At 39.2% G+C, this 23,209-nt stretch overlaps 1 protein-coding gene across 2 annotated transcripts in view; it reads right to left on the minus strand.

Annotated features, from left to right (window-relative positions):
• Window positions 1-23,209, minus strand: part of PPP1R12B (protein phosphatase 1 regulatory subunit 12B) — a 254,079-nt gene that overhangs the window by 195,257 nt on the left and 35,613 nt on the right. For both annotated transcript variants that reach the window (XM_049770622.1, XM_049770621.1), the window contains exon 2: window positions 3,126-3,256. In XM_049770622.1, coding sequence (XP_049626579.1) covers window positions 3,126-3,256 — 131 coding nt within the window. The remainder of the gene's footprint in view (window positions 1-3,125; window positions 3,257-23,209) is intronic.

Below are 23,209 nucleotides of genomic sequence, written 5' to 3' on the forward strand. Positions count from 1 at the left end.
GAGCCCTGGGTTTGATCCCTGGCACCACAGAAAAATATTTATAGAGAGAAAGAAACCACTGTAAAAACACATTTACAATCATTCTCTGTACTTAGCTTCACAAAAAAAGAAAAAAGGAGTCTGTGGATGATGCCAACATAAGCAATCTTAATTCTAAGCATGAGCTCTACTTAATAAAATGACAACAAAAATATAAAGAGAAATCCTTGAATGAGACTTGGCAGCTCCAAAATCACAAAAAAATAAAAATAAAATATGAATAAAGTAAGAATACCAAGTTTTACAGACATTTCTTAAATAAAATTTTAAAGGCAAAATACAAGTCTAAAAAGAAATCTCCTGAGCTGTTCAGACTTAAGAATGTTGGCATCAGTTGGTCCAGCCAAGAATCAGAGCCTTTCTGTGAAAAGAAAGGAGCCTAGAGAGGAAATGGTAATGGGCTTATTAAATTACAATAGAGAGAAGCACCACAGTAAAGAAACCTGCACTGTTCTTGGTCTGTTGGCCTAGGGACCCATTCCTTCAGTCTTCCCTTTCTTAGAACAGAAGCCAGTCAATGCCAGGGCTCCTGCCTACTGTTTTTCAGCAGCTGACTTTATTTAACCTTTGTTTAACTTTTCTGACTGAGCATCCCTGGCTGCAGAGCAAAACAGTGGCAAAGGCTCTTCCCTAGCAAATCTGCACAAATCCACCTACATGGAAAGCCTTTTCCAGGCTTTGCACAGTAGCCAACTGTTTTCTCTGTTGTTTGCTGCAGGAAATATATAAAAGAGCTCTAAGCTTAGGGGCCAGAGGGATAGCCCAGCAGTAGGGCATTTGACCTGCATACGGCTGACCCAGGACAGACCGTGGTTCTATTCCCAATGTCCCATCTGGTCCCCCAAGCCAGGAGCGATTTCTGAGCACATAGCCAGGAGTAAACCCTGAGCGTTACCAGGTGTGGCCCCCCCAAACAAACAAACAAGAGCTTTAACCTTAAAGCAAGCAATCTGGTTTTCAAGGGATCCTAGAATGTTATGGTTTTATTCAGAAAATTTACCTTGTCAATTGAAATTGAGCCTCATCTGGAATACTCAATGACCTTATTTGGCTTGGTTTGGTTTTGATTTGAGGGCCAATCCTGGTGATGCTCAGGGATCACTCCTAGAGGGTCTCAGTCTTAGTGAGACCATATGGAATGCTGGGGGGTTAAACCTGGGTGAGCTTTGTGCAAAGCAAGAACCCAACCCCATTGTACTATAGCTCCAGTCCCCAACGACCTAATTTCAAAGATGTTCAGGGCCAAGGACATGTCTCAAGAGGTAAAGCTCATGTCTTACATGTGTGAGACCCTAGGTTTAACCTCTAGAAAAACATGAACCCTCAAGCACCCTTAGGTGTGGCCCCACAACATTCTTTTTTTTTTTTTTTGGTTTTTCGGGACACACCCATTTGATGCTCAGGGGTTACTCCTGGCTAAGTGCTCAGAAATTGCCCCTGGCTTGGGGGGACCATATGGGACGCCGGGGGGATTGAACCGTGGTCCTTCCTTGGCTAGCGCTTGCAAGGCAGACACCTTACCTCTAGTGCCACCTCGCCGGCCCCAACATTCTTTAAAAATTTTTTTAAAAAGAAAAATGTTTCACTTGTCAAAGTCTCCTTCCTATTTAAAAAGAATCTCCTGACCTCTCCTCCTTCACTAGGCTTCTATTCCATGCCTTTGTATGGTGATCAGGATTCTTCCATCTGAGGGAGGTAAAACTTACTGTCATACTCCTAATTAGCCACATACTTATTCAACTAATTTAGAAAACACATGGCAATCTCAACCATGACTATGCTCCATATATGTTTAATCTCATCCTTCGATTAACCACGTAAGTATTAGGATCAAAACCTCAGGCATGCCGGGCGGTGGCGCCTTAGAGGTAAGGTGCCTGCCTTGCCTGTGCTAGCCTAGGACAAACCGCGGTTCGATCCCCCGGTGTCCCATATGGTCCCCCAAGCCAGGAGCGACTTCTGAGTGCATAGCCAGAAGTAACCACTGAGTGTCACCGGGTGTGGCCCAAAAACCCAAAAAGAAAAAAAAAAAAACCTCAGGCATTTTATACTAAGCAATAAATTTTTTAAGCAATAGAATAAGTTTACTAAAGTCCCTACACCTGCCCATATATGTGTTCATCAATGGTTGTTCAAAAAATTGAACCCAGGTAGTGCAGCAAATAGCAGTCACTTCACCATGGCCCAACAAATATGCATTATCTCAAAACAGAAGCAAACAAAACTCAACTAAAAGTACCATTAGGACCTAGAGAATGTGCAGTGGCTTAGATACTTGTCACACAACCATCCAGTTGTCAGTTCAATGTCCAATGCCACCATGTGCACCAAAGTGATCATCCTAGCTTTGCTGTCTGAAACCTTTTTGCCACATGCAATTTCCAGCTGCACCACAGACATGAGGGGAGGAATTCCACAACTCACAATTCAAGAGTGCAGCCCACAGCAAACACCATGACTAAGAGTCCACACAACTCAAGGAGGCCATTCAGTCAGCACAGCAATACGAGAGAAGGGAAGGAGAGTTGATTTTTACTTATAGTTAGCAACTACATAAAACATAGCATAAATGATTTCTTACCAAAATATTCAACCACCAACCTTTATTATTTGTTTCGTTTTTTTTGTTTTGTTTTGTTTTGTTTTTGTTTGTTTTTGATTTTTTGGCTCACAACCTGGCAGCGCTCAGGGCTTACTCCTGGCTCTATGCTCAGAAATCACTCCAGGCACGTTCGGGGGACAATATGGGGTGCCAGGATTCGAACCCAATGACCTTCTGCATGAAAGGCAAATGCCTTACCTCCATGCTACCTCTCCGGCCCCATTTTGTTTTGTTTTGAGACCACACTTGGCAATGCTCAGGGCTTACTCCTGGCTCTGCAGTCAAGGATCACTCTGGCAGCACTTGAGAGACCAGAGGGGAAGCTGGGGATTGAACCTAAGTCAGTCACATGCAAGGCAAATGCTCTAGCTAAGATGCCTATTGCTCAGCCCCCAGTTTTTATCATTTGTAACAGAAAAATTTTAACTCAAACTTGAGTTTCTTAGGAGCTATTCCAGTAGGTAATGCAAAGCCAGAGACTTACTCAGCGATATTGAGATAGCCACAGGAGGCTGCTGCATGAAGAGGGGTCCAGCCCTCGTTGTCCTGTTGGTTTATATCAGCACTGTTCTCCACCAGAAACTTCACCATATCCAAATTTTCATCAATACAGGCCTGAAAAGAAAAGACCAATCATTCATTCATTCAACAAGTACTGATTAATTTAGACTACAAGCTGGGCATTTCAACATATACAGCTACCTACAACATACAACAGCTAAAATAAGATATTAATTTCTATTTTTTAATACTGATAGAACGTCTCCAGAGTATCATGTCAAGCTTTGTAATCTTATGCAAGTCTCTCAACAGACAAGCCTCAATATATCAGCTGTGAAATAGCTATAATATAATCTTACTTATATCCTTAGAATTAACTGGGGCCAGAGAGATAACACAGCGATAAGGTGTTTGCCTTAGGTGCAGGAGGATGGTGGTTCAAATCCCGGCACCCCATATGGACCCCCGAGCCTGCCAGGAGTGATTTCTGAGTGTAGAGCCAGGAGTAACCCCTGAGCACTGCCAGGTATGACCCAAAAACCAAAACCAAAAAAAAAAACAAAACAAAAAAAAAAGAATTAACTGAGAAGTGATTTTAAAATACTATGAATAGGTGATGGGGTTAAAGAGATAATACCTTGGGAAGAGCATTTTGTCTCGTCCATAGCTGACATGGGTTTGATCCTCTATACCCCATGATCCCCAAGCCCCACTAGGAGAGTGTCCCTGGGCATAGAGCCAGGAGTAAGTGCTGAACACTGCTGGGCACGACCCCAAAACAAAACATAAAGTACAATAAATGGATGAGATTTTTTTGCTATTAATTTGCTATTGAATTGATACCAAAAAATAGTCACATAATATTGAATAGAATTTTTCTAGTGTGATGCTGTAAGTCAAAGGGTTGCTGACCCTCATATATTTTTGGTGAGAATGTAAATTGGTACAGTCAGTACAGAAAAAAGTGTGGCAATACCTCACAACATAAGAAACAGGGCACAGATAGCTCAGTGTGCTGAATGCAGGTTTTGCATGCAGACTTTGCAGTGCTGAGATCAATCCCTGGTACTACATGGTCCCTGCACCACCAGGAGCAACCCCAGAACACCAAATCTAGTAGAGGCCCTGCATACCACTGGGTGTACTGCCTTCCAAAAATAAATAAATAAATCAATTAATTAAAAGCAAATCCCGGGCCCAGAGAGATAGCACAGTGGCATTTGCCTTGCAGGCAGCCGATCCAGGACCAAAGGTGGTTGGTTCGAATCCCAGTGTCCCATATGGTCCCCCGTGCCTGCCAGGAGCTATTTCTGAGCAGACAGCCAGGAGTAACCCCTGAGCACTGCCTGGTGTTGCCCATAAAAACAAAACAAAACAAAAAAGCAAATCCCATGCAACCCACTTCAGGGTATTTCTTCTTTTTTTTGTTTTGTTTTTTTTGTTTTTTGTTTTTTGGGCCACATCCGGCAGTGCTCAGGGGTTACTTCTGGCTATCTGCTCAGAAATAGCTCCTGGCAGGCACAGGGGACCATATGGGACACCGGGATTCGAACCAACCATCTTAGGTCCAGGATCGGCTGCTTGCAAGGCAAACACCACTGTGCTATCTCTCCGGCCCCAGGATATTTATTCTTAAAACACAAAAACTCTAACTTGGAGAAATATGTGCACTCCCAAGTTTATAGAAGCACGATTTATTTTTGCAGTGGCCAAAAGCTGAATACACCTCTTGCTGAGTAAGAAAAGAGGCTAAAGTGTGTACACACAACACAGTCACTCACACACACATGCACAGAGGAACCCTATTTAGCGACAAAAAAGTATGCGATTTTGCTATGTGCAACAGTATGGCTAGACCAGAGGGTTTGTGAATAAGCCAAATGAAGAAAGACAAATACTGTTATGATTTTCTTTCACACATGTGGACTACAAATAAAGCATACCAAAAAAACAATTACAAACCACTGTTTAAATAAGAGATTATAGAGGAAGAATCCAAGATAGAACTCCAGAAGATTCTAGATAACTACAGAATTTATTAAATATAACTATGAAATTTATTAAATATAAATTTTAGAGAATTTAGGGGAACTTGTTCTAGAGGTAAGCTCAAGTGAATCCTGTCTAAAAGCAAGGGGGTGGATGAAAAAATTATTTACATAGTTTAATTTTAATTACATAAATCTCGTTATAAAAATATTTTAAAATTTTGGGGCCGGGCGGTGGCGCTGGAGGTAAGGTGCCTGCCTTGCCTGCGCTGGCCTAGGACGGACCGCGGTTCGATCCCCCGGCGTCCCATATGGTCCCCCAAGAAGCCAGGAGCAACTTCTGAGCACATAGCCAGGAGTAACCCCTGAGCGTCACAGGGTGTGGCCCAAAAACCAAAAAAAAAAAAAAAAAAAAAAAAAATTTTAAAATTTTATCCGAATAATTTGAAATTCTTTTCACAGGTAGTGACATTATCAACCAAGATTTAATTGAAAAACATACTCTTCCAATCTGATTTTTAATTACTTTAATTTTTAATTACTTAATATTTATTTAAATATTTATTTAAACACTGTGGTCTTTTGATGTCAGGTGACCTTTTTAGCCAGTATTCATAATGGTCTCTTCAACAAGTAGCTCCATACATTCATTCTATAATGCTTCTTAGGTTTATCAATGTCTACAAACTCTTATTTTAATTATTTTACTGTCCTGCTCGTCTACATGACCTATGTCAAGGTTTAGCCAATCCAGCACAGAGTACCTTATTATAAACAATTAACAGGGGCTGGAGAGATAGCACAGCGGTGGGGCATTTGCCCTGCAATTGGGGACCCAGTTCGATTCCTGGTATCCCATATGGTCCCAGCCTACAAGAAACTATTTCTGAGTGCAGAGCCAGGACTAACCCCTGGGGGCCAAAAAAAAAAAAAAAAAAAACAAAAAAACAAAAATCACTGAATCAACTAATAAAATAAATAAATAAAGTAAAAGAAAAACAATTAACGGGCTGGAGTGATAGCACAGGGGTAGGGTGTTTGCCTTGCATGCAGCCAATTTAGGATGGACAATGGTTCAAATCCCAGCATCCAATATGGTCCCCCAAGCCAGGAGTGATTTCTTGTTTGTTTGTTGTTTTGTTTGTTTGGTTTTTGGTTTTTGGGTCACACCTGAAAGTACTCAGGGGTTACTCCTGGCTGTACATTCAAATCATTCATGGCAGGCTTGGGGGACCATATGGGATTCCGGGATTCGAACCACAGTTCTTCTGCATGCAAGGCAAACACCCTAACTCCATGCTATCTCTCTGGCCCCACAAGAGCAATTTCTGGGCACATAGCCAAGAGTAACCCTGAGCATTACCAGGTGTGCCCCCCCCCAAAAAAAAAAAACAAAAGCAAAAACAAAAACAACAAAGACTCCTGATGTGAAAAAATGAAAGGTACTTTTCAAAAGAATATTCTAGTCTAAGGACTGGAGTATAGTCATAATGGGTAGAGCATTAGACTTGAAAGCATCCAACCCAAATTTGATCCTAAACATCCCATATGCTCCTTCAAGTCCACCAAGTATGATCTCCCTGAGCACTGCTGGGTGTGACCCCAAAATAAAAGAAAAAAAGTAAAAAGAGTAGTCAAGTCCAGGGACAAAGTATTTTAGAGGCTAGATACACTCTTTGCACATGTAACAATAAACTCCTATTATCAAGAAGGTCAAATGTGCTGTCTTAACCTGTGTGGGTCAGAACAGCTTAGTCAACTGCTTCCTGTGTGGTTGCAAAATTTCTCTGGCTCTGAAGAACTGTCTAAAAATTTAGCTCCCAGGGCCATGCCACCATGAGGCAGACTTTTGGAAGCCAACATTTCCAAGATCATTCTTTGCCCTTTCAAGATGACAGCAGCCAAATTCCAAAGGGACTAAAATAAGCCCAGCCAGCCCAGGTATCAAGCAGAAAAAAAAAAAAATCTTTACTCTTTCTCTCTATTTCTCTTCTAAATTTCCTTCACCCCCACCAAAATTTTCTTTTTATCTTCAGCTTTGTGACACTATTGTCTATAAATCTCACATCCTTAGTAGTATTTTCTCAATGAGAATGATATTGTGAATACACTGAAAGAAAAACAAAAATATGAGCTAGGGCCTGGAGAGATAGCACAGCGGTGTTTGCCTTGCAAACAGCCGATCCAGGACCAAAGGTGGTTGGTTCAAATCCCGGTGTCCCATATGGTCCCCCGTGCCTGCCAGGAGCTATTTCTGAGCAGACAGCCAGGAGTAACCCCTGAGCACCGCCGGGTGTGACCCAAAAACAAAAACAAAAAAAATATGAGCTAATCTGCAATATAACTTGGTGCATCATCAATCCAAGGGAAAAAAATCCCAGAGAAAATAAAGTAGGTCAACTCCAAGAATTTTTCCCCATACTGTCCACAAAGGAAGAGAGAATACATTATTAAACGTATCAGCTTTTAAATGAGAGGACTTGGCTTCGCATATAGTTTTACCTATATATATAATCTAGAGTGAAATATCTAGCCTAGGATCAAAGTAGAATTTTATAGCATGGGATACCAACTTTTTAGAATTCTCAAATAAAATAAAATAAACCCTAAAAGGGACGGAGTGATAGAGCAGTAGGGTGTTTGCCTTGCACGCAGACAACCCAGAAAGAACCCGAGTTCGATTCCCATATGGTCCCCCGAGCCTGCCAGGAGCGATTTCTGAGTGCAGAGCCTGAGCACCACTGCATGTGGCCTAAAAACCAAAACAAACAAACAAACAAACAAACTTCGTAGAGTTCTGTGAAGATGAAAGTTAAAAACCATAGAACTTACTCCTCACATCTACCCTTCCCCCATCTCCAATAACTTTTAGTAGGGCCAGAAATTTGGTTAAAATGACCCAAACTAGCAAGAGATAGAGTTTATGTAGGCTGGCTTCAGAATAGTGTCTCTAATATCCAAGATCTGCCAGGTTTCTAATGTCAGGAGGTGTGTGAACAAAATAATAATGATCACACGTAAGTTGAAAGAGTCATCTCTGGAGAAAGACGAATCAGCAGAGTTGTAGGACTTTCAGTCTCACTCTTGTTTCTTGTTTTACTTTATTCTTCCAGAAGAAGGAACATGACTAGTGTTATGAAGGAGAGGCAAACAATCTAAAAAATCTTCTCAAGTAATAACAACTATATTTAGATGCCCTTCTACAGCTGTACTGCTGACTTATTCCCAACTGAAGCTTTGTAGATAAGCAGATACATTTATAAATGAATCTAAGGCCAGGAACCCCAGCCATCATCCCTCTATACAAAGCTGTACTGAACCTTCCAGAGACCGGCTTTCCTTTCTCTCAGCAGGTAAAGCAACTTTAAAAAGTCTCTGATGTTCCTTGTGACATCAATGGAAAAACTCTTCTTTGTCTTTTATGGCTTATGCCATTTTCTTCTATTTTTGCACTCCTGCAGAAGGTAATAATGTACCTTATGGCCCTTAAATAAAAGTGTTATTATTTAATTACTACAGAAAGCTAGTTAGAAAAGTTGTCAGGTAATCAATCACCTACAACTTCTGAAAATCAGTTTGTTATATTCCCCTGGCAATAACAAGCTATTTCCTAAGCAAATGCTTCATTTTATTGATGAAAGAGGGAAAGAGCATTCAAAAGCTCTCTACTGTACCTAACACTGCTCTCTCCATATCAAAGGCAAAAGGAACTGATAGTTGATCTGTGCCAGAGTTAAATCTGAGAGTTACAGAGAAGGCTTATAAAACAAAGCCTCCTCCATTCCCAAAATAGCCTGCAACTGTCACCACCACCAAGTGCGGCTAGCTGCAAGGGCTGACCTTGCTGCTGTGTCTCTGAATATTGCTCAAACTACCTGCACTGGCCTCAGAACAACTATTTTCCACAAATCCCAGTTTTAGGTGCTGAAACAATGAAACACAATCAACTGTGTTTTCTTCAGTGTAACGCCAATTTGTTTAGATTTTTTTAGCCCATGCTTGGCATGATTTTAACAAATCATGCTGATAAAAAGTACCCGAAGATAAAGATGCTTGTGTAATATCTCCATGTCATACTTTTCATTATTTTGTCTTTTATCATTCCTTTACATAATTAAATAAAAATTATTTTATCGAAGAGATAGCACAGCGGTGTTTGCCTTGCAAGCAGCCGATCCAGGACCTAAGGTGGTTGGTTCAAATCCCGATGTCCCATATGGTCCTCCGTGCCTGCCAGGAGCTATTTCTGAGCAGACAGCCAGGAGTAACCCCTGAGCAACATAGGGTGTAGCCCAAAAACCAAAAAAAAAAAAAAAATTATTTTATATAGTGTCATTACAGACATATTCTTCGGAGCTGGAGAGATAGCATGGAGGCAAGGCATTTGTCTTGCATGCAGAAGGACAGTGGTTCAAATCCCGGCATCCCATATAGTCCCCCAAGCCTGCCAGGAGCGATGTCTGAGCATAGAGCCAGGAGTAACTCCTGAGCACAGCCAGATGTGACCCAAAAACAAACAAACAAAAAAAAATCTTCAAAATATATTTTATTCCTGGGGCTGGAGAGATGGCATGGAGGAAAGGCTTCATGCAGAAGAATGGTGGTTTGAATCCCGGCATCCCATATGGTCCCCTGAGCCTGCTAAGAGCTATTTCTGAGCATAGAGCCAAGAGTAACCCCTGAGCACTGCTGGGTGTGACCCAAAAACCAAAAAAAAAAAAAAATCTTCAAAATATATTTTATTCCAACTCTGTTAAAAAAAAATCCTAAGAGCTTTTTGATCACAACAAAGAACATAATTTCTTTCACAAAAAAACATTTATCAGACTAACCCCAAATCCAAAGCACCTATATAAATTTCTCAAGTCATTATTGGCCAAGCAAGAATTTAACATTTCGGGGCCTGAGCAATAACACAGCAACAGGGTATTTGCCTTGAACGTGGCTGACCAGGTTCTATCCCTGGCATCTCATATGATTCCCCAAGCCTGCCAGGAGCAATTTCTGAGCACAGAGGAAGGAGTAACTCCTGAGTGCCTCCAGATGTGGCCCAGAAAACCAAAACAAAACAAAAAAATTAACATTCCACAAAGACAAAAATTGCTGACTATTTTTGTTCACTGACAAATTCCAAACATTTAGAACAACACCTGGAAACAGAATAACTCTTTGATAAATATTTGCTGAGTGAAAGAAAGAAGGCTTAAAAACACAGGAAGAAATATTTTCTATACATCAGTTGGTTCTTGGTTGTCCAGAATCACCCAGACATCTCTCCAAGGTATCAGACTGATCCTATCCATATCATCCAGAACATCCAATTATGTGTTGAACCAGTTAAGGGTGGTGTATATAGTTGCCTTGCTTCCATTTCGGAATTTTGTCCAAGCATCTCCTTTCCATTGGTACATTGTGTTAAATGTCTAGGACATAATCCCTCACACATGGGAAAACACCTTTTATAAAAAGATCTCCACAGATATAGTTAAGAATTTTAAGAGGAAAACATACTAAATTATTCAAGTGAAAATGAAATCCAATGAACAATGTCCTTATAAGACAGGGAGTAGAAGTGATAGTACAGTGGATAAGGCATTTACTTGTATGTGGCCAACTCAGATTTGATCTCTAAGATCCCAGGGTCCACCAGCACCACCAGTAGTAATTCCTGAGTGCAGAGCTAGGAATAATCCCTGAGCATTGCTGGGTATGACCAAAAAAAAAAAAAAAGTAATCATGAAAAGGGGAAAAAATGAGATAGTTAAGAAGGAAATTGAAACAGACCATAGAAGAGAAAAATATAATTGAAGCCACAAGTCAAAGAATATCAATGAGAAGCTAGAAGAACCAAAAGAACAAAATTTTACCTCAACCTCTAAAGGGAATATGTCCCTCGCAGCACCTTGATTTCAGACTTTTAGCCTCCAACATAATGAGATAATAAAGTTCTCTTGTCTTAAAGCTCATGTACAGTAATTTGTTACAGGAAAAAAGGCAATTGGCATAGAACAGGAAGTCAGAAACTAGAGACTTACTCTTCGGTATTAAGTGAAAATCCCATCAGTGACTAATTTCATCTTTGCCAGATAAAAGTTTTTAAAAATTCTGTATAACTTTTATAGAATCTATAAAGCTCTTTCCCTAATTGATTGTTACTCATCAGTTGGCATCTGTCTTGAACTCTGAATCATTGAGACCCCAATACTCTAAACAGAAGCTAGAGCATAACCAAGGGTAAAATTGTATTTCTCCACCCCATTTCATCTTTCTCAGTTCCAGGTGCTTCCAGACCTAGATTAGTGTTGACTGATCCTTTGTAGTTTTCAGATCCTTTTTGATAAATTGTATTGATTATAGAAAAGTTGGCTTTGCATATTTATTTAGTATCCTGTAACCAGATTTTCTATAAATTCTTTGAAATTTTTCCATATACATTGTGTCATGTTTGTTTCATTTGTCACTCCCATATGTATACTTTGAAAAAAAATTCTGTATAACTTTAAAAAGGCAATGCTACACTTAATGGAAAGGTCTAAGAAAGGTTTAACAAACCTTTTGCCTGAATAGCAAATGCCTGGAAAGGTTTGGGCATAGTCTCACTTTAGATGAGGCTATTCTGGTTGGGGTGAGGATGGAAACTGAAATGAGGGTGACAGGACTAGTTGATGAGTTTTGCTGAAAAACCCAACATTTCTGAGCTCCAATTCCCTAGCTCTAACAAGGTAGCCTATTCATCTAAAGATCTTCTATCGGTCTGTTAAAGGTGATAAAGGAATCAGTACATATGGAGTCTTCAGTCTCAGATCAACCAGGTTACGTATGAGAAGTAGTGGAAAGCTAATGCTTAGTCAATCTTTCCGAGTACCTGCCTCTCCATTCCTCAGGAGAGTATAAATGCCACTTAAGTGAGAAGCATCCTAGCAGTCTGCTCTAACACGACAGGTGACTTCAGCAACTTACAGCCCAGTCTGAACGACTCAAAACTCATTGGCACCGACAATTTGGCTCCCACATGGTGACAACTATATCTGATTACGTACTCAGTGCTCAGGCAGGCTCTGGACATAGATCTGTAGCCTTGCAGGAGAGACAGCCAAGAGACAGAAGAAGTAAAGAATTTTCCATAGAGTGACCTGCTAAGATTTTTGTATTCAGCAAACTGGTGTGTAATACTCAAGATTATGAAGCTTACAATTTGGGACACCCTCCCCAAATCTTCTTTGAGTTAAGAACAATTACAATTAGTGAATAAGGGCTAACACTATTTAGGTTTCAGAAATGTATGTTCTGGATCAAACAAGAATTCTTTTAATTGTGTCAGTTTCTTACTCTTCCAATAATCCTCATCCTTGTGCATCTATCTTATTCTCTTAGATGAAGAGAGTCCTTTAACTTGTCTTAGACTTCTCCTCTTACCCAGTTTATTTTTTTTACTCTACAAGATTATACATATCTGAGCTAACTTCATGCAGGACTCTGAAAATAAAAGCTGTCTTTTCTCAAAGTCTATGGTTATACTTCGAACAGAAGTTCTATAGTGCCAAGTAAACATCTCTTCTTTGTTATATGGTAGTAATCCCAATATTGAGGAATAATAAATGAGGTCTGGTAAAAATCTAAATTATAAGTTTCTCTGCCATTAAGAGTTTGCATAGCTGAGTCATTTTGATACCTGTTTGGAAATAAGAAGGTTGGTGTTGAAAGTTATCTTCTTCAAATTCTGCACTTAAGAGATGAGCACACTAAATAAAAGGGAAATGGCTAGAGTTCATGCTTTGTATGTGGGAAGTCCTTGTCCTTGGCAGTTCTTGGTCCTCTGAGCACTACCAGGTGTGGCTCAAAAACAAACAAACAAAAAAAGCTGTAAAAACAGATGCCAACTATCACTAATTGAAAATAACATGAAATATGAAACCATGCATAGAAAACTCTAAAGACTTCATAAAAAACATTTTAGAAACAATAAGCCAAAATAATAAAATAGCAGGTTATAAAATCAACATATAAAAGGCTATATTTACTTTTTCTTTTATACCATGAGTAGAGAAATGTCCAGCCTGAGGACCAAATAAGGTCCAGGAGATCATGTGATTTACTCTAACACATGATGAGACACTTAAGCTTCTCACCAGCTGCCCACTGACTGCCTGAATTGTATGGTTCAAATGATGTTATAAATATCCATATGGCCCTTGGCAGGAAAGTTTTTTCCACTGCTGCTATAAGCCAACAACAAACTAGAAGAGAAAGAAGTGCAGAGCAAAGACAAAAAATAAATTTAAAACTTTGTCTAAAAATATCAAGTACTTATAAGGTAAAAGACTTATACAAAAATAACTATATCATTATTGGGCCTGGAAAGATAGCACAGAAGGTAAGATGTTTGCCTTAATGCGGCCAAACAGGGTTTGATCCTTGAACTCCCCAGAAACTTCTAAGCATAAAGCCAGGAATAACTCCTAAGTGCTGCCGGGTATGGCCCAAACAAGAAACTAAAACAAACTATATTATTATTAAAAGAAATAGAAGATAATCGAAAGATAAAGAAAATGAAAACTATTAATTGCTCATGGCTTAGGGGAATTATTTAAATGTCCATCTTATACAACGCATTGTTCATATTCAATATAATCCCTACCAAAATTCTATGGATTTTCAATGACATACTCAGATGTTCAAGAGGAATTTGAAAGTGTTCATCATCACTGATTATCAGTGAAATGCAAATTAGAATAAGGAGATAGCATCTCACACTAGTGAGATGGTCACTATCAAAAAGTCCAGAAGCAGGGGCCAGAGTGAGAGAACAATGGATAGGACACTTGTTTGCACACAGCCAACCTGGGTTCAATTCCATATCCCATATGGTTCCCCTAGCCCCACCAGTACTAATTCCTGAGTGCAGAGCTCAGGGATTACTCCTCCCCTGAGCATGCAGGGTATGGCCCAAAACCAAAACAAAAAAAAAAAGTTCAGGGCAACCAGTGCTGGCAAGGATGTGGTGCAAAAGGAACCCATATTCATCATTGGTGAGACTGTCATCAAGTTTGGCCTCCAAGGAAAATAGTATGGAGACTTCTCAAAAATCTAAAAATAGAATTACCATATGACTCCGTGATTCCACAGCTTGGCACGGACCCTATGAATATAAAAAAACACTACTTTGAAAGATGTACACACTCCTGACTTTATTCCAATACTATTTTGAATAGCCAAAATCTAAAAAGAACCCAAGTAACCAACAGAGATGAGTGTATAATTTTGATACATATGCACAATCAAATATTACTCATATATAAGAAAAGATGAAACCCTACTTTCTGTTACAACTTAGACAGAACCAGAGAATTTCATGTTAAGTGAAATAAGTATAAGAAAGGACAAAGACCAGATGATCTCACTTATCTGTGGAATAGAATGAAATAAAATAGGGAACATAAAATGAAAACAAATGCCTAAATTCCGGCAACAGAACTGAGGTTACCAAGAGTGGAGAGAGAAATAGTGGGGGAAGCAATGAGGTCCTTGCAGTACATTGCATTGGGGTTAGTCCCAGTCTGCTAGGGGATCTTGTGGTGCCAGGAATCAAGAGTGGGACTCCCCACATGTAAAGCGTGCACATCAACCCTTAGAACACCAAAAACTTAAGTACAGGGCTTTATTATGCACTTGCCTTTCATGTGGCTAATTCCAGTTCAAATTCAGCACTGCATATGATCCTATAAGTACAACCAAAAGGGATACATCCCATCCCTGAGCTCAGAGCCAAATTTGGCACCTAAGCACTAGCTGGGTGCGGCCAAAATAAAACATGAGAACATATGTAGGTTGCCCAGCTTCAATCACCCACATTATATGAGGCTCCCAACACTGCTGGACGTGATCCCCAAACACAAGGCCTGGAATAGTACCCAAAGAATTACAGGAGTAAGCCTCTAAATTTTTTAAATATATTTTTATTTAAACACCATAATTACAAGTTGTTCATAATACATGTTTTTTTTACACATAAAGTTGTTCGGGATTGAGATATAGTCATACGATGTATAACAACCTTCACCAGTGCACAATTCCCACCACCAATGTCAACAGTTTCCCTCTCACTCTCCCTGATGCCCTCTCCCTCTCTCGCCTGCTTCTGGAGTATTTTGCTCCATTTTACACATTCTCTCTCTTTATCTCTCTCTCTCTTCTTTTTTGGCACTATTTTACTCCATTTTACACATTCTCTCTCTCTTCTTTTTTGACATTGGGGTTTGTACGATTACAAAAGACTTTTTGATAGAGACCATCTCACTAGTGTGAGATGATATCTCCTTATTTTGATTTGCATTTCACTGATAATCAATGATGATGAACACTTTCAAATTCCTCTTGAACATCCGAGTATGTCATTGAAAATCCATGGCATTTTGCTAGGAATGACACTGAATATGAATAATGCTTTGTATAAGATGGACATTTAAATAATTCCCCTAAGCCATGAGCAGTACTACTACTGCCTGCCATAAATATCCCTTTCATAATTAGACCCTTTTCTACTCTCACTGCACTCTCTGCTCTTTGTGGCAAGTTTCCTACCATAATCTGGTCCTCCTAATCTTCTTCTCTATTTTCTCTGGATATCATCCCCACACTGTCTTTTATTTTCCTTAATCCCACAGATGAGTGAGATTATTCTATGTTTATCCCTCTCCCTCTGACTCATTTCGCTCATCATAATACTCTCAATATCTATCCATGTATAAATTTCTTCACTTCATTTTTTCCTAACAGCTGCATAGTATTCCACTGTGTCGATATACCAGTTTCTTTAGCTGCTCATCTGTTGTCAGGCATCTGGGTTGCTTCCAGATTCTAGCTATTATAAATGGTGTTGCAATGAGCATAGGAGTGCATAGGTCATTTTTGTATTGTATTTTTGTGTTCCTAGGGTATATCTCTAGAAGTGGTATTGCTAAAGAACTAGAAACAATAGATTTGTATAGTAAAGTGGCAGGCTACAAAATTAACACTCAAAAATCCATGGTGTTTTTATATTCAAATAATGAAAAAGAAGAAAGAGACATTACAAAACCACTCCCATTCAAACTGTGCCTCAGAAAATCAAGTACCTTGAAGTTAACTTAACTAAAGAGGTAAAAGACCTGTACAAAGAAAATTACAAAACACTACTTCAAAAAATAAAAGAGGACATAAGGAAATGAAAACATATACCCTGCTCATGGACTGAGAGGATTAACATCATTAATATGGCAATATTTCCCAAAGCATTGTAGGATGTAATGCAATCTCTCTAAGAATACTTGTGATACTTTTCAAAAAAGTGGATCAAATACTCCTGAAATTCATTTGGAACAATAAATGCCTTTGGATAGTTAAAGTAATCCTTGGGAAAAAGAAGATGGGAGGCATCACTTTCCCCAACTTTAACTTGTACTATAACACAATAGTAGTTAAAACAGCATGGTATTGGAATAAAGACAGACCCTCAGATCAATGGAATAGACTTGAGTATTCAGAAATTGACCCCCAGCGAGAATGAAGCCTCAAGATCCAAAACCAGGACACTGGAACGACATGGATATGGAAGCAAACACAGATGCAAGAAATAATCTACACACACTGAAGGGGGTGAAACAGGTCAGGAATTCCAACATGCAAATCTTCTGCTCCTAAGAAACAGGTATCTCAGCAGGAAAAGTCAGAAATGCAAAAGAGCACTTTACTGAGACCCAGGATTTTTATTAGGAAGAACCAGACCACACCTTAGGGTGAAAAACAGGTGGCCTAAACACCAATCCAAGGTGCTACGTTCAAAGATGTTTCCAACCAATGAGTAACAAGGCATATACTGAGTAGGGTGGCATCCGGTTAATCCAACACCCCTGGTATACAACCAATTAATCTTTGATAAAGGGGCAACAAATACAAGATGGAGCAAGGAAAACCTCTTCAACAAGTGATGTTGGGAAAATTAGTCAATTACATGCAAAAAGATGGATTCAGACCTCTTTTTAACACCAGGCAGAAAAATGAAATCAAAATGAACTAAAGATCTATATATCAAATACATATATCATACCCATGTAATATCTAATAGGGCTAATACTTAAGATATATAAGGTACTGGCAGATTTGAACAAGAAAAAAAAATCCATCAAGAAATAGGGAGAAGAGGGGATGGAGCGATGGTGCATTTGCTTTATACAAGCTAGCCTAGGATGGACTGCGGTTCGATCCCCACAGCGTCTCATACAGTCCCCCAAGCCAGGAGTGATTTCTGAGCACATAGCCAGGAGTAACCCCTGAGTGACACTGATTGTGGCCCAAAAAGAAACAGTGGTGCAAGTGGTAGGGCATTTGCCTTGCACATAGCCTACCCAGGACAGGATGCCTGGGTTCGATCCCTGGCATCCTGTATGGTTCTCCAAGCCTGCCAGGAGTGATTTCTGAGCACAGAGCCAGGTGTGGCCCAAACCCTCCTCAAAAAAAAAAAAAAAAAAAAAAAAAAAAAACGAGGAGAAGAAATGAACAGACATTTCCTTAAAGAAGAAATGCAGATGCCCAAAAGACACATAAAAACATGCACCACATCATTAATTTTCAGGGAAATGCAAATCAAAACAACAATGAACTATCATCTCACACCACAAAGAATGTCAAACATCACAAAGAACAAGAACAATCAGTGCTGGCGTGGATGACTATCATTCACTGCTGGTGGAATGTTGTCTATTTCAGCCTTTCTGGAAAACAGTATGAATATTCCTTAAAAAAAAACTAAAAAATTGTGCCTCTGAATTAAAAAAAAAAAAAAAAAACACATTTCGTTTGCTTTTGTTTTGGGCCAAATCTGGTGGTACTCAGGGCTTACTCCTGGCTCTGCAATTAGGAACTATTCCTGGCGAGCTTGGGGGTGGGAGTTGCATCTGAGATACTAGGGATCAAACCTGGCTGCATGCAGGGCAAATGCCTTACTTACTGTACTATCACTCTGGCCCAAAATTATTTTAAATATTTAAATTTTATTTTATTTAATTAAATCATTAAATTTAAATATTTAAAGCTTATATTAAAATTAAATATTTAAATAAATACTTTATGGAAGGGAAAGGAATGGAAGAGAACAGAAGGGAAAGGAAAAGAGAATGGGAAAAAGGGGAGAGGAGTAGAAAAGAAACAGAAGGCAAAGGGAAAGGGAAGGAAAGGAAATCATAGCTACTGCAATAAATATCAAGACTTCATTTTACAGTGGAGAAATGGCCTGAAAAGTTACTGGGTCTTAGTTGAGGTCAAGTTAGGTTATAGAACCACCTGAATGTTTTCTACCTACTAATTAAGAGGTATCCAAAATAGAGTCCATGGCCTGGGCTCAAGATACCACTTGGCTCATGGAACATTTTTAATACCTGATACTATCTTCCTAAAAATAACGTTGCTTTAGCATATATAGGGTAAACTGAGATTAAGCTAGCCCTCTAACAATTTCACATGTGGAATGTGACCAGTTGGTTGGTTTGAGTGTGTTTACTCTGACTAAATGCAAACACAAAGCCTCCATTAAAGGGTTTTGGCTACCGCTGCTTATTAGCTTGTGTCTGGATTAGAAACAGACTCATATCCTGGCTACCTGTCTTAACCACAGCCCCCCATAGGTCTACTCGGCTGCCAACTTGGCATGTAGAATAAATTGCTATCCATGGAGAGGGATTTTCTATTTAATTCAGGATCACTCTGTGCCCATAAACAAGTGTTTCACAAGCCACAAGAGTACAGCCTGAAAGTTAAGGCTTGGGCAACATTCCGTAGCTGTCAAGTAAGCCTCATGGAAAGAAGAAAAGCAATTTGGGGACGTGGGTTAGGTAAGGAATAAAAGTCACAAAGAAATACTAGAAGATTTGATTCTCGGTAAGTTTAAATCAGTATACCTACCACATTTTATCCATAAGGGGAATCTCATGAGACTACTATTTTCCCAGCATAGTTTCACATTTTTGCATAGCAAAACAAATAATATATGAGTTAATATATCACATACCGGTATGTATATGAAGGCCACAGGGTACAAAATACTAGAGAAAACAGTTACAGATATAAAACCCCAGCACAGTACACTAATTAAGAGGACACATCATAGAACAAGACTTCCCAGGTTCATATCCCAGTCCTACTAGATAAGTAGGTTTGTGCTCTTAGAAACCCTGAAAACTTGTTTCTAATCTATACAATTATCAGACCAAGCACAGAACACCTACTCCATAGGGTTTGGGTAATGATTAAGTAAGTTAACATACATAAAAACACTTAGTACCTAACTTATATTTTAATGCTAGGTAAATATAAACTGTTATGATTATCATTACTTTACTATTAATATCCTTATCACCATATCATCATTATAATATCCCTGTTCGGGCTCTAATTCGCAGGAACATTTCTTTCTACACAAGAAAGAACAAATACTATGAATTTAAAAAAACATTTCAAACAGCCATGTAAATTCCAGATTACTCATCTGTGAATGAGAAGGAAACAAGCTGAAAGCAAGATTAGAGGAAAGGGAAAACAATAAGCAAGGAGAGGAAGCATCACTCTTATAACTGGGAAAGAAAGTTCAGGGGCTACAGGATAAGTTTTACCCTAATAGAATCCCTGGCTGCAGAAGGATCCATCAAGTCTATTGTTAGCACAGGGAGAAAATCTGAGAAGGCAGATTTAAGTTCCGGATCTGACACTGACTCGCATTACCAAAGAGAAGGTTAAGAATTTATCTTAGTAATATGTTCTTTGACTGTAAAGTGCTTTTCCAGCTATTCGCGTAATAGACATTCACTGGGGTCTATACAATTGCCAAACATAGTCGTAGGAGTAGGAATCAAAAATAAATAAGACTCGGACCAAAAAAAATGGCTGGTATTTGGACCTTGCAAATCTAATACCCAGCACACCTCATAGCCCCTTCAACACTGCCAGGAGTAGCCCTGAGTACTGGCCAGTGAGGAACAAAAACCAAAAACGAGAAAATATTTGGGGCTGGGCCACTGCGATAGCATAGTAGTAGGGTGTTTGCCTTGCACATAGCTGACTCAGGACAGACCTGGGTTTGATTCCCAGAAACCCATATAGTCCCCTGAGCCTGTCAGTAGCCATTTTTGAGCGGAGAGCCAGGAGTAACCTCTGAACACTGCCGGTGTGGCCCCAAAAACAAACAAAGAAAATGTTTGGGTACAGGATCAATATTTTAACATGAATATGTGAAACCAAAAGTTTAGTCCCCAGTGTGAAAACTTAAATAATTTAAGATTAAAGACAGATATTAGGGGCCAGAGAGATAGCACAGTGGTAGGGCATTCACCTTGCACGCGGCCAAGGCAGGACAGACCTGGGTTCTATTCCCGGCATCCCATATGGTCCCCCTAGTCTGCTAGGTGTGATTTCTGAGCGCAGAGCCAGGTTACCCCTGAGTGCTGCCAGTGTAACTCAAAAACAAAACAACAACAATGACAACAACAACAAAAAAGACTTAGACATATCTGAAACCATAATATATATACAAGAAAATATAGGCATATATAGACATATCTGAAACCATAATATATATACAAGAAAATATAGGCAATGCATTCCAAGACACTAGCGTCTATGAAGCTTTGGGAATTTATCCCCAACAAGTAAAACAAAAGAACAAAATAAACACATGGAACTACATCAAACTGAAAAACGACTTGTAACAAAAGACAGTCTTCTGAAGGAAAAAAATTGTACATATATATCTGTATTTGTAACATATATATCTGACCGAGTTGATATCTAAAACATATAATCCATACAACTTAATAACAACACATACTAAAAAACACCTATATAATCCGATTTTAAAAGGTGCATAAAAATTGAACAGACACCTCTTCTTAAGGGGCCGGAGAGATAGCATGGAGGTAAGTCATTTGCCTTGCATGCAGAAGGTCGGTGGTTCAAATCCCGGCATCCCATATGGTCCCCTGAGCCTGCCGGGAACGATTTCTGAGCATAGAGCCAGGAGTAACCCCTGAGCGTTGCCGGGTGTGACTCAAAAAACAAACAAACAAAAATGTACAAATAGGACAAGGCTGGAGATATAGCACAGTGGTAGGGCATTTGCCTTGCATTCAGCCAAACCAGGACGAACAGTGGTTAGATTCACAGCATCCCATATGGTCTCCCATGCCTGCCAGGAGCCATTTCTGCGTGCAGAGCCAGGAGTAACCTCTGAACACCTCTAGGTATAACCCAAAAAAAAAAAAAAAAAAAAAGTACAAATGGCAAACAGATGCAGAAAAAAATTAAATGTTACCATTATCAGGGAAATGAAAATCAAAACCTCAATAAGATAATCACCTCCCACCTGTGAAAATGGTCCTATCTCAGAATATCCATAAATAAGTGTTGGCAGCAGAGTGGGGAAAAAGAAAACCTTGTTTACTATTGGTGAATATATAAACTGGTGCAGCAGCTATGGAAAATAGTATTAACAACAGTATCAAAATATTTAAAATAGATGTACCATATGATTCAGCAATTCCACTCTTTGGAATCTATCCAAATAAAATAAAAGACTCATTCAAAAGCGGCATATGTATTCCTATGTACTACTGATAACAGCCCAAACAGGGATATAACCATGTTGAACAAGGATGAATAAAGATTAGACACTGTTATAGATATAGATACAGACATACAAATATAAACACAACAGAAAATTACTCAGCCATAAGATGAATTTTCCCCATATGGGTGGAAGCAGGAAAGGGCAATATTAAAAAGTAAATGAGAAGAATATAGGCAAACATAGGATTAGTCCATGTTTATGAGGCATCTTAAGAAACAAAGCAAAAGACCTAAAAAAGAAAAAAAAAAAACAAACAAAAAAAACCCACCAACCAACTGACAGATTCTGTGCACTAAACTGAAGGTACCAGAAGAGGAGGAAAGGGAGGAAACAAAGGGTAGAGGAAACCCAATGGACAATGGAGAAGGGTTATTAGTTACTTTAGTGGTGGGCCTGGTGTAATAATTTGGACACTTGAAGACTGTGAATATCCACTCAAATATTTATACAGTATTATATACCAACTTTACTTCAATTGTTTTTTTTTAAACTACTGTTTAGCAGAGAGAAATCAGCAAAGAAATAATTCTTGCCTACAACAGGAATCATATTGTAACAAAATGAGATATGTACAAGGTGGGTACAAACGAAATAAGAAATCTCCAACTTAGAGGATGACAAAGGAACATCACACAACATGGATATTACTCACACTTTGCTTAAAAGAAGAAAGGAGATAGCTAGTGGGAAAATTAGGGGCTGGGGATATAGGAGAGTGGATAAAACAAAAAAGATAAAGGAAGAAAAAAATAAGAAACAGAATTAGAAGGAAAGGGAAAGTCTGAGGAGGGAGAAAGAAAAGAAAAATTGTTTACAATGATCAGAAGTTCTGCATATTTGTCCTCAAGTCCAGGTGTGGCAGATAGGAAGATCTGAATAGGATCTATCCGTCATACTAAAGAATAAAACATTACTAAGGCTAATGGGAAAAGAAGAGCAGCTGGTGGGGGCTGGCAGCACTTAAGTCGCCTTTATTACATGACTATGAGGATAGCAATACTAAAAGCAACACTGAAGGCACTGAGAATTTTATCAAAGAATGGTCTTATCAAACATGTATCTCAGACTGAAAACTGTAGTGAAAATACAAAGATTGAACTGCTGTCAGGAAAACCTCATGATAAAGATACTGTTAGAGACTGTAGAGAAAATGGTCTTAAAATGAGGGTTCTGGCAGCAGAGACACAAAGAAAGAGTTCCAGAGCAGGAGTGATAGCACAGCAGTAGGGCGTTGCCTTGCATGCAGCCAACTGGTATGGACCCAGGTTCGATTCTTGTCATCCCATATAGTCCCCTGTGCCTGCCAGGAGCAATTTCTCAGTGCAGACCAGGAGTAACCCCTGAGTGCCGCCAGATGTAACCCAAAAACTTTTAAAATAGAGTTCCAGAGGTAGAAGGTGCAGTGTGCTTGACTAATTGTCAAAGGGG

The sequence above is a fragment of the Suncus etruscus genome, chromosome 3 (genome assembly GCF_024139225.1).
Source record: "Suncus etruscus isolate mSunEtr1 chromosome 3, mSunEtr1.pri.cur, whole genome shotgun sequence".
In the NCBI taxonomy this organism is placed as follows: domain Eukaryota; kingdom Metazoa; phylum Chordata; class Mammalia; order Eulipotyphla; family Soricidae; genus Suncus; species Suncus etruscus.